The 12,283-nt window shown below is 42.0% G+C and overlaps 1 protein-coding gene across 3 annotated transcripts in view; it reads right to left on the reverse strand.

Annotated features, from left to right (window-relative positions):
- Positions 1–7,309, reverse strand: part of clint1a (clathrin interactor 1a) — a 185,030-nt gene extending 177,721 nt beyond the window's left edge. Inside the window, exon 1 of one of the 3 annotated variants that reach the window (XM_080201773.1) lies at positions 7,031–7,309. In XM_080201773.1, the coding sequence (XP_080057899.1) occupies positions 7,031–7,071 (41 nt within the window). In that variant the 5' untranslated portion in view covers positions 7,072–7,309. The remainder of the gene's footprint in view (positions 1–7,030) is intronic. The other 2 variants (XM_080201774.1, XM_080201772.1) reach the window with 2 other exon arrangements.
- Between the last annotated feature and the right edge of the window lie 4,974 nt (positions 7,310–12,283).

Consider the following 12,283-nt stretch of genomic DNA (forward strand, 5'->3'; position numbering starts at 1 on the left):
CACAGAAATAGAAACAACATCATATCTACCTTCAAAATAAGACAACAAAACAAATCTAGAAATCTCTTAGTCTTCCACCAATAATTGAAAAACAATGGATTTAATTACACAAAACGTAAGGATGATTTAGGTATGGAGTAATATCCTGCATTAGTAAACTCAACCTACAATAAGGAAATAAATTGCCTAGAAACCCAACAATATAGTGGAGGTAATTTCCAGAAAAACTGAGTTTGTCAAAAGTTGGTTGCACCTTCAAATTGGTTTCCTTTTGAAACAGTGGTCAACAGCTTAACAGTTCCTTAAGGAAAAAATCAGGCATGTCAATTTTTTTTTGCATTAGCATGTACTTTTTAAAAAGTTACAAGCTGAAGTACCATGTTTTGAGTAAAGTAATGAAAAGGAGGGGATAGACACTATACATCTTTTGGCTGGCTCTCACTAACTTGTCTCTCATCAATACCAGAATTATTGGAAAATTTGAAGCAGACAGCAAAAAATCATCCTGTTTTGTTGCCTCACTTGCGTCTCCAATTTGATGGCTCTGCAAACTCCAAGTGACAACTCTGCTATTGTAAACTACTGCAACATCAGGAATTCCTATCTGCAGGATGCAAATGGTCAAGCCTCTAAAGCAGAAGTCATGTTACCGAATGTGAACCACAGATCGACTCCAGGACCTGGAAAGTTCAATTGAGATGGAAGTAGAATGGAAGCAAAGGGAAGAGCCAATATTTACTGAAGGAGGTTTAGCATAAAAGTTCACAGTGAAGCAAGTTACACTTTTTGATGTAGACTTTGGAAACTATTTTAAAGAGTTAATATAATGCATACAAATTGGTCGATGCACTCTTCAAAATATCAATGTATGACAGCATAACGTAAACTAACTGAACCCAATAGGTAAATAGATAAAAGCACAAAAAGAACAATCCATGTCATTTTTTCTTTACAAGTAACTCTTGATAACAAATTGCTGACGTGTTAATCATTTTGTTAGGGCATATTGTTCCTTTGAAATGTGCAACAGTATCAAAATAATTGAAGTTTTGCAAAGATAAAAGCACACTACACTATTTGGTTGCTTACTACTTAAAATTAAAGAGCAACACCAAAGCTTTGAGATGATGTTTAACTGGAATGGAAATTGGAACCTATTCAAGACTTTCCATTAGAAATGAAAGTTTTTTTTTAAATGAAGCGTCTAATGGCTGTTATCTACAGTATAGAGCATTTATTCTCAACTAGTTAGTCAATAGCATTAAATTGGCATTGAATTTGGAAAAAACATCAGACAGTTATGTTTTCCACAGTTTTTAAATCATCATCCAGGGGCACAATGCCTTTCAACAAGTTAAAAACTCATGAAGCAGGAAATTGGTCAGTGAACTGATATTTGCTTTCCTGATCAAGGTTTTTTAGGAATAAATTTGTCTAATAATGCCTAATAACTAATGCCACATTATAAAATTCAAGAATGAATTTAAAAATACATGTGCATTAAGAAATAAGCTTAATGTTCATTCTTTTTAAGTTTTCCTGACTCCACTACAAAAACAGACTAGCAATTAAAAACTTAATTGGTGATGACTCAAAGTGTCAGTTAACTTACCACATGATGTACCTTTGATTTGAAACCAGAAGGATCAGTTTATAGTATCACATCTGATTTGCTTAGAAAGCACTCTTAAACTATGAGCATGTCTTGCAGCATCAAGATCTGAATCAACTGCCGGACCAAACCAGCCTTTTCTATGTTCCAGTCCAACTGCACTAATCAGCACTGTGCCCATCCATTATTACTCAAAACATTATTGTTTCTCCCCCTTCAATTATTGGTATTTCATCCTCTTAATTATTGCATTTTATTTTAAATTTGAAAAGAGAATCACATTAAATGAGCTCCCAGGCAGTTAAAATTCCTTCTCAGTGATCAAGAAGCAGATTTACAGTGCTGTAATCTTGCTGCAGGAGCAGTACATCTGCAAGTGAGAACTCTAACATTTCAATTATCTGAATGACACCAGCAAGCAAGAGCCAAAATCAACAGGTGACTTATTGCATTAACTACAGCAAACAGCACAATGTTATGTAATCCAACAAGTAATACTCAAATATAATGCTATATTTTTAAAATTGTACTTATGATTCCATTCTCCATTAGCTTGAGTCCTTTCCTTTGTACCTGGAGATAGTGACTCCTCACTGACATATAATTTTCTAGTCACCATCTATGCTCTTCGCATATGAATCCACATAGTAAATGTCAGCAGGATAAGTGACCTCAGGGCCTCAATCTTGTCCTCCCTCCAAACCCAGACTTCCAACAGCAGTCACTAGGCGTCAACAATGTCCAAATCCCTTTCCTAGGGAAGGAGCACCAAGGTCAGCTGTAGCACCAATACTGCTACCCAGATGGAAGTCAGCAGAGCCCAGAAACTACAATCTTCCTTACAAGAGGGGGGGGGAGAGTATTGCAAAGAAAAACCACAGGTCCAAAATTGGGTTAATTGTTTCACAGAGTTGGTCAGACAATTATCACTTCAGGACTTTCTTTTTGTTTTCCTCTGATGAAATAACTCTACAACCATGATTTTCTTTCAACCAGCAGTGGAGTGAGCATCTGAAAGCAGATCCATGCTTGTTACAAAAAACATCTAGGTAATAGTTTTGGAATGTGGGCATGAAGATATTGGGTCCTGGAATGTAGTACCTTCCCTTGTGGAACAGGTTGATCGTGCTTACGAAACTGGGTTGAGCTATAATGTTCTTCAGCACTGAACAGCCTGCTGACAAATAAATAATGGCCTTTTAAACAATATCCATACAGCGCTTCTAGTACTACACCGTCTTAACTCAATACCTTGACGACGGGGGAATAAAAGAGGAGAGAAAACAATGAAGTTATCATTGAGCTTATGACTCTAATGAAGTCAGAGAATTCATCGAGGTTTACATATCATTGCAACAAAAATCTATCTAAATCAGCATTGAATAAATTTGATGACCCAGCTGTCACTGCTTTCAGGGGAAATTTTTTCTTTTACATACCAATGACCCACAAGAGAAAGAAATTCTCATTTCCATTTTAAAGGGAGATCAAACTGTTTCCCCTAATTTTCTAGTTTCCCCCATAAGCAGAAACATCCTCCAGGTAACCACTCTATCAAGTTCCCTTAGGATCTTTTGTTTCAATAAGATACCTCTCATTCTTCTAAACTCCAATGGGCATAACCCTAACAGTAAACTTAACCTTGCTTCATAAGACAAGTCCTTCAACCCAGAAATTGTTGAACAGCTCCTAATGCAACTATATCCTTTTTTCAAAGAAGACGAACAAAACTATGCAGGCTTCTCAAAATATAGTCTAAGATCAGCTGTGGTAAAACTTCCCTCCTTTTATATTCCATTCCCATAGCAATAAACATGTCCTTTCCTAATCATTTGCTATATTTGTGTATAAATTCATTGCGCCTCAAACACCACTGAGTTCTGCAATCTCTCTCCATTTAAGTGGTATACTGCCTTTCTATTCTTTCTGCCAAAGTAGACATTTTCCCTCATTATACTCCATTTGGTGATTTTCTTTGTCCATTCACTTAACTGGTCTATGTCTCTTTGTAAACTCTTCCTCTACTTGACAACTTATTTTCCTACCTATCTTGATGTGATCAGCAAACTTAGCTACCAAATATTCAAGCCCTTCAAGTCAATGATATAGATTCTAAATAGTTAAGACCCATACACAGATTTCTGTGGCAATAGCATCTTACGTGAAAAAGTGATCAGTGAGCTTTATTTGTCTGGAGGAACAAGTCCACATTTAAATCAGATGATAAAATTTGAGGAATAGGTATTCTGTATACAAAAATACATTTTTTTAAATATTAAAATGTTAAGCAATTTCTTCAAGGCCAACAACCTTATTTTTTAAATCTGGCTTGGTGTTTGTTTACATTTTAGAAAAATGTCCACACAACCTGCATAAATTAAAAACCAGACTCCCATCCATTGACTCTGTCTACACTTCCCACTGTCTTGGGAAAACAGCCAGCATAATTAAGGAGCCCATGCATCCCGGATATACTCTCTTCCACCTTGCTGGGGCCTTAGCTATTTACCATTTATATAGATGATCTGGAGGAGGGAGCTGAGTGTAAGGTGTCGAAATTTGCTGATGACACAAAGATAAGTGGAACGGCAAATTGTGCGGAGGGTGTGGAAAGTCTGCAGAACGATCTAGATAGGCTGAGCGAGTGGGCGAGGACCTGGCAGATGGAATACAATGTTGGCAAGTGTGAGGTTATCCACTTTGGTAGGAATAATAGTAGGGAGGACTACTACTTACAAGGCGAAAAGCTGCAGCATGCTACGGTGCAGAGTCGCAAAAACCCAGCCTACAGGTGCAGTAGGTGGTCAGGAAGGCAAATGGGATGCTGGCCTTCGTAGCGAGGGGGACTGAATATAAAAGTAGGGAGTTCTTGCTGCAACTGTACAGGGCACTGGTGAGGCCGCAGCTGGAGTACTGTGTGCAGTTTTGGTCGCCGCACCTGCGCAAGGATATTTTGGCCTTGGAGGGAGTGCAGAGGAGGTTCACTAGGCTGATACTGGAGTTGAGCTATGAGGAGAGGCTGAATAGACTGGGCTTGTACTCATTAGAGTTTAGAAGGATGAGGGGAGATCTCATTGAGACATATAAGGTGATGAAAGGGATGGATAAGGTAGAGGTGGAGAGGTTCTTCCCACTCAGAAAGGGCAGGAGGACTAGAGGGCACAGCCTCAAGATAAGGGGGGGAGGGGGGGGCAGTTTAGAACAGAGTTGAGGAGGAACTTCTTCAAATGGTGGCAAATCTCTGGAATTCTCTGCCCGAAGTGGTGGAGGCTACCTCGCTAAATATATTTAAGACGCGGGTAAATAGGTTTTTGGTAGGCAAGGGGATTAAGGGTTATGGGGAGAATGCGGGAAAGTGGAACTGAGCCACTCCAGATCAGCCATGATCTTGTTGAATGGCGGGGCAGGCTCAAAGGGCTAGATGGCCTACTCCTGTTCCTATTTCTTATGTTCTTATGTTCTTCCATAGGGAAAAAGATACAAAAATCTGAGGTCACGTACCAAATGACTCAAGAACAGCTTCTTTCCGGCTACCAAACTTTTGAATGGACCTACCTTGCACTAGTTGATCTTTCTCTACACCCCAGCTATGACTGTAACACTACATTCTACACTCACTCTTTCCTTCTCAATGAACGGTAGGCTTTGTCTATAAAATATGCAAGTAACAATACTTTGACTGTACGTTATTACACGTGACAATAATAATTCAAATCAAAAAATGAAAACTGGATTTTACAATCTAAAATTAATCAATATGGTAACCTTAAATACCAATATAGAGAGAAAACAGGAAAAATGTCAGTAAGTGGTTTATGGTTAGCAGACTTTCCAGCCTCAGGAAAAGTACATGATGCTAAATGTACTAATTGCTGTCAAACTTTCTGGGAGCTACAGCAACTTTTGATACTAATAAGCATTTTGGGCAATCACAAACCTTTCAATTTGGCTAAAAAAATTAAGTATTAAGAAATGTAAATAGATTTTTTAGCAAACACAATGGAAAAGTCTTGCATTTATTCAGCAACTTTCACAATCATCTCAAAGTGTTTGCAACTAACGAAATATTTTTCTAAGTATGGTCACTGTTATGATGTAGGAAGCACCACATCCAATTCGCATAAAGCAAACATCCAAATATTTGACAAACAGACCCTGAACTCAAATCATTAACTCAGTTTCTCTATCCATGGATGATGCCAGACCTACTGAGGTTTTTCAGCATTTTGTTTTTATTTCAGATTTCCAGCTTCCACAGTATTTTGTTTTTATCCAAATATTTGATTTGGGAAGCAGCATGGATCTGGGTGCTTTGGTTAGAAGAATGATAGCATCAGGAAACTGTTGAGAACATTTATAACTGGAAACATCAACACCGATGTAAATACACTAAGTTGCACTTATTTTTTTAGCAGATGATTAAAGTAAGGCGACACTATAAAAGCAATGATGATTGTTACTCCTTGTGAACCCAACTTGACAAACTTTGAAACTTGTTACTTATTCTGCCTGGCACTAAACCAGGACTCTACTAATAAACTTCAAAACAGGCCAATGGCGTGCAGTATTTCATAGTAAATTGTACATAAACTTGGGATATTTTGCACAAAATACATTAAAAATTGTCTCATCAGATAAGAAGGTCCAAATTTGAAATAGTCATTACAAACTTGTGGATCAAATTATAAATAGACAAGATTATTGAAAGCAATTCTCCTCTCTAACAAATAAATTCATCAAAAGTCTCAAACAGAATTTATTATCACTATAAGGCAAGTAATGAGTGTGGTAAGTGAAAAAATGCAAAGATCTGCATTGAGACATCCCAGAGCACTTCACTGCCAGTATCATCCCTTGTTCATTATCTGGGCAAAGCAACTGCCAATTTACATACAGCAAAAATCTGTCAAAATAAAATTGAGATTGACGACCAAATAATCTGCCTGTTAGTGATGTTAGCCGAGGGATAAACACTGGCCATGACAACAAGGACAGCCCTGGTCTCCTTCGAAATAGTGTACTTGGGAGGGAGGGGTGTCCTCAGTTTTAACAGCTGGTCCAAAGTACAACCCCTCCGACAAGGAGGCACTCCCACTGGGGTGCCAGTCCCTAGATGCAGGTGTGCCAGCATTGCACTGGGCCCGGGCTCGAGGAAACCTTAGAAGAGAGGTAGATGTGTTTGGCCACGAATTCTCCGGTTGCTCTTGGTGACAGTGAAATGGGTGTTGTAAAGACGGGGGGGGGGGGGGGGGGGGGGAAGAGGGGTGTGTGGAGGATGCCACTCTGGGCGGGGGGCGGGGGGTAATGACAGTGGCCGGGCCTTAAGCCGCGCACCCACTGACGTGTCACCTCCGAGCCAGAGGAGCCGCCAACTTTCGTCTTTCCGCTCATTTTAACCGCACACCATGATCTACTCACGCCTTATCCACCAGCTCGCGCATTTTCCACATGTTCAGCATCTTCACCTCCTCTCGCTTCGACAGCGGCCTTTTACTCCCCGTCCGGCAATTTGATCTACTTACTCACTCGGGGCCCTCTCCTCTACCCCCGCCCCCACCAACAACCACCACCACCACTACTACTTCTACTACTACCGCTGTTGCCCTACTGCTCAGGTGAAGTAACCCAATAATTCACAGCCAGGACTTGCTGAACAAGAAACGCCGAAGCCGGGCTTCCCCCCCCTCCCTAACCCCCTGCTCTGGGCTCCCGATCACCAACCAGTCACTACGTCAACGCGCCAAAACGTCATCACGCCGACCAACATTTTCTGCGTCACCAAAAGGCTCCGCCCCCCCTGCGCGGTCAGACCCCACCCTCCGCCACCTGTCTCGCCCTCTGGCCCCGCACCTACGCTAACAGGACCGCGCTCTGACCCCGGGCCCCGCCAACTGTTTCGCGTTCTGGCCGCGGGCCGCGAGCCGCGCCAATTATCTCGCGCTGTGGCTCCCGCACTCCGCTCCACACGCTGAACTTGTCCTCCTCCTGCACAGTTTGGAGCTGCAGCGCGAGCGCCGAGCTCTTAACGGCGGACGCCCCAGTGAACACTGGGAATTGTAGTCTCCATTTCCCCCTCCCCCTTCCCAAGCAGCGACCTCAGCCGTGGAGACTACATCTCCCACACGATCAAGCGGGACCCTCTTCACCCCCGTCTGCCGTTATCTAACCGCTGTCGTTTTAAAGTTAATTTTGTTAGCGTCACAAGCAGGCTGACATTAACGCTGCAATTAAGTTACTGTGAAAATCCCCTAATTGCCGCACTCCGGCTGCTGTTCGGGTACAAAGAAGGAGAATTTAGCATGGCCAGTGCACCGAATCAGCACGACCTTCAGACTGTGGGAGGAAATCCAGTGAGAAGTCCGGCAACACCAGGTTTAAGTCCAACCAATTTAATCAGTTGTCAGACTTCTTCCTGTGTTTACCCCAGTCCAACGCCGGCATCTCCACGTCAGGAGGAAATCCATGCAGAAACAGAAGAACATGCGAATGCCATAGATTCTGACCCAAGCCGGGATTCGAACTGGGGTGCCTGGCGCTGTCAGGCAGCAGTGCTAGCTACTGTGCCAAGGTGGTGCCTGTCCTTATGCCAATAATAGGGGTGGGGGCTGTGCACCGGGGCAGTGAACGAGGACTGACATTGCAAAACTTTTGATGTATGCATTGAATGTGTACCTGACAATTTTCTGTAGTTTTATTCCGTGACATCAAGGAATACAAGCAAGAAGCAGGTTCAGAGGTGAAGTGACAAAAGCAAAGAGTATGAGAAGAGACTGGCAGCCAAACAGTCCAAGAGTATTCTGTCAGCATGACCAATTTTCCAGGACCATGCTGCAATTTGACCTTCATCATGTCCAAGGTTTGGGCTTCACAGAACGCCACTTGTCCTGTATATTTCTCTTGTCACTGCATGATCGTGGTTGGTATCTGCACATGCAAAGCCCAGAGTCAGCTGGGTGTCCATGTGCAGTGTCAGGAAATCGAGGCAGTTTAAAATAATTTATATTTATTTTTTGCACATATTAGACACGTGATGAGCTTAATTTTGTGTTTCTAAATTTTTGTGTTAAGGGTTTATAACATCAGCTTGGTTCAGGTGGCTTCATTGTAGTGAGGGTTTTACAACATTAAAGTAACAGGGTTTAAAGAAAAACATGGCTGTTGCTTTGCAAGCAGGAGCCATCTGAGACAGCAAAAGGTTCTAAGCTAATGGCAGGAGCAGCTGAACACAGGAGAGAAAGAGAGCAGATTTCCAAAAAGAAAGTTCCAGAGAGTGGGCACAAAAGAATGACAGTTGAGTACGGGAACAAAGAACAAAATTGGAATCAGAACAAGATCCTGTTCGGGGGAAATAAAGTAGAGCGGCAAAAGGGTTCCAAATTAAAGAAACAGATGTAGGAACCAGATTTGAAGTCAGTCATCCCAGCTAATCAAAAGGCTGGTGACCACTTATTACAGGTCAGTGAAGCAGCGATGTTGTGTTGGCATGGCTGAATACCTGACCGAGTCTGTGGAAGGAGAAGCTTGAACATACTTGGTGATCCAGGGGAGAAAATTACCGAGCAATGAGGTTGAAATTGTCGTTTTGATGAAGGCATTCAAGAGAAAGCAGTATGTGGGAGAAGATTCCAAAGTTTCTTCTTCAAAGGTGTAGTTTGGAAACTGAAGAGGGGGATTTCTAATCAGCTAATAAGATTCATTGGCAGAATGCAAAATTTCAGAGAACGCGGGATCAGTGAAGAATTGTTATCGGACAACAAATTTTATGAAATTGGGCGCACAAAATGGAAGCCAACTAAAGCTATCCTCAGAGCCCTCCACTAAAATCACAAAGTAACAGACACTGATCAGTAGGCTAGAGAATGCTTTTAGAATGCAAATGAGGGCTAGCACATAAGGGAAATTGGACAGGATTGCACCTACAGGAACTAAATTAAAGAACACATCCCCACCCCATCAAAATCAGCACTTCTAAACCAGTCAAACAATCCATGGAGACACCTAAAATTAACAAAGTTAAGGAAACGTCCCTGGCCCCTCAAACCTCTTTGAGATCAATAACACACCTATGGTTCAAACCCCAGAGATTCTAGACCATTGATAACCAACCAGACAAAAACGATTAACACACACTTAAAACAATTGCTCCAATACTCGAAAACATCAAAACAGGATGGCTGAAGTCAAATACTGTAAATAAAGGATTCGCATTTGAAACGCGAAGTTCAGGTATAACTGTAGCCCGTTGTGGGGGAGTCTTTAGAGCACTTTCGGGACAGTCCGATTGTATGTCCTGACAGTGCTTCTCCGTTGACGTAAAGAAAATAAAGCTGTGCCATTATTGAACTTCACCCTGAGTCCGTAGTGGTTGTTTCGCTCACTCGCGCTAACAGAATTAAATTACTGGCTAGGCTAGCACGGCCAGCATTTATTACCCATCCCTAGTTGCCTTTTTGAAACACTATAGTTCATGTCGTATAGGTGCATTCACAGGTGCATTTTAGTGGAGGGCTCTGAGGATAGCTTTAGTTGGCTTCCATTTTGTGCGCCCAATTTCATAAAATTTGTTGTCCGATAACAATTCTTTACTGATCCCGCGTTCTCTGAAATTTTGCATTCTGCCAATGAATCTTATTAGCTGATTAGAAATCCCCCTCTTCAGTTTCCAAACTACACCTTTGAAGAAGAAACTTTGGAATCTTCTCCCACATACTGCTTTCTCTTGAATGCCTTCATCAAAACGACAATTTCAACCTCATTGCTCGGTAATTTTCTCCCCTGGATCACCAAGTATGTTATTCAGGAGGGAGTTCCAGGATTTTGACCCAGTGAAAGTGAAGGAGCAGTAATATATTTCAAATCAGGAAGTCTAGGGAAACTTCTAGTAGTGGTGTTCTAAGGTATCTACTGCCTTTGTCCTTCTACATAGTAGTGGTTGTGGGTTTGGAAGGTGCCAATCAAGCAGACTGTGTGTCGAGCTTTTAGAATGATCTTGGAACCGCACGCACCCAGGCAAGTACAGAATATTCCATGACACTCCTGACTTATGCCTTGAAGATGATTGACATTCTTTGGGGGAATCAGAAAGTGAGTTACACACCACAATATTCCTATCCTCTGAACTGCTCTTTTGGCCACAATTTTTACATAGCTAGTCCAGTTCAGTTTCTGTACAATGGTAACCACTTGCCAGGATACTAATAGTGTGAGAATTAGACAATGGTAATGCCATTCAATGTCAAAAGGCTATGGACAGATTATCTCTTGATGGAGATGGTCATTGCCTTGCACTTGTATTGTGCGGATGTTACTTGCCACTTGTCAGCCCAAGCCTGAATATTGCCCAGGTCTCAGAAAATGCTGAGAAAACTCAGCAGGTCTGACTGCATCTGTGGAGAGAGAATAGAGCCAATGTTTTAAGTCTGGATGACCCTTCGTCAGTGCTAAAAGCAAAGAAAATCAGTTAAGATTTATATTATGGTGGGGGGTATGGCTGTAATTGGACAAGGGAAATGTAAATAGTGATGATGAATGCTGAGAAAGGTGTTTAAAGCATCCATTAAGTGATCAGAATATATGAATGGCAGAACAGATACAGAGTGTTCAGGGACTACCTGAGGATTGTAGCAGTTGGCCTGGGGTAGGGTGGGGGGGGTAGGGGGGCGGGTGCAGCGGTGTTGGAGACAAGATGGAGAGTGAGATTTCAGAAGTGGAAGAATAGAAGTAAGAATGAAAAGTGATAAAAACAGATGAATGAGATGAAAAGACAAAAAATAAATGGAAATGGGTTGAAGGTGGAGGGGAGAGTTCATGTTTTAAAGTTGTCAAACTCAGATAGTGCCCAATTGCAAGATGAGATGCTTTTCCTTCAGTTTGCATTGGGGTTCACTAGAACATTGCAAAAGGCCAACAACAGACATGTGGACAAGAGAGCAGGGTGGTGTGTTGAAATGGCAAGTGACAGGAAGGTATGTGTCCTGCTTGCTGAAGGACCTAAGGTTTCTGCAAATCAGTCACCCAGTCTGTGTTTGTTTTCTGCAATGTAGAGTAGACTGCATTGAGAGCAACAAATGCAATAGAACAGATTGAGGGAGGTGTAGTTGAAGCACTCCTTCACCTGAAAATAATGTTTGGTCCCTGGGATTGTGAGCAGGGAGGAGGTAATGGGGCAGGTGTTGCACCTTCTTACAATTGCATGGGAAGGTGCCATGGACAGGGGTGAGGTGTTTGGTGTGACAGAGTGGACCCGTGTCCTGGAGAGAATATTGTCAGGATATGCCTTTGCAGTATCCAGTGCCTTCATCTATTTGTTGATATCATGTGGATCTTGCCCCTCATACTTTGACAGCATTTCCTGCCCTTCAAATCTCATCAGCACTGCCCCTCCCCCACCCAATCCTCTGGTCTTATCAGCAACGCACATTCCTCTGCTCCACTAGCTCATCAGAATACCATGCTCCATCCTTCTGCAAGTTGTCCACTATTCTCTTCCCCAGAGTCAGTCACTCTGACTTCTATGGGCTTAGAAATAATAAAATGCTGGTAAAGGAGTGTGGCCAAATAGTGGCCAAAAAAGGGATTTACAACGGAGGCAATCTGCATTCTCTTTTCAAATGGGAGGCAATAATGTGTCGGTCATGGAAAAAGAATAGGTTAATCATTCACCTGAGGGTC

Source organism: Carcharhinus amblyrhynchos, chromosome 13 (genome assembly GCF_965287045.1).
Source record: "Carcharhinus amblyrhynchos chromosome 13, sCarAmb.v2.hapA, whole genome shotgun sequence".
NCBI classification, from domain to species: Eukaryota; Metazoa; Chordata; class Chondrichthyes; order Carcharhiniformes; family Carcharhinidae; genus Carcharhinus; species Carcharhinus amblyrhynchos.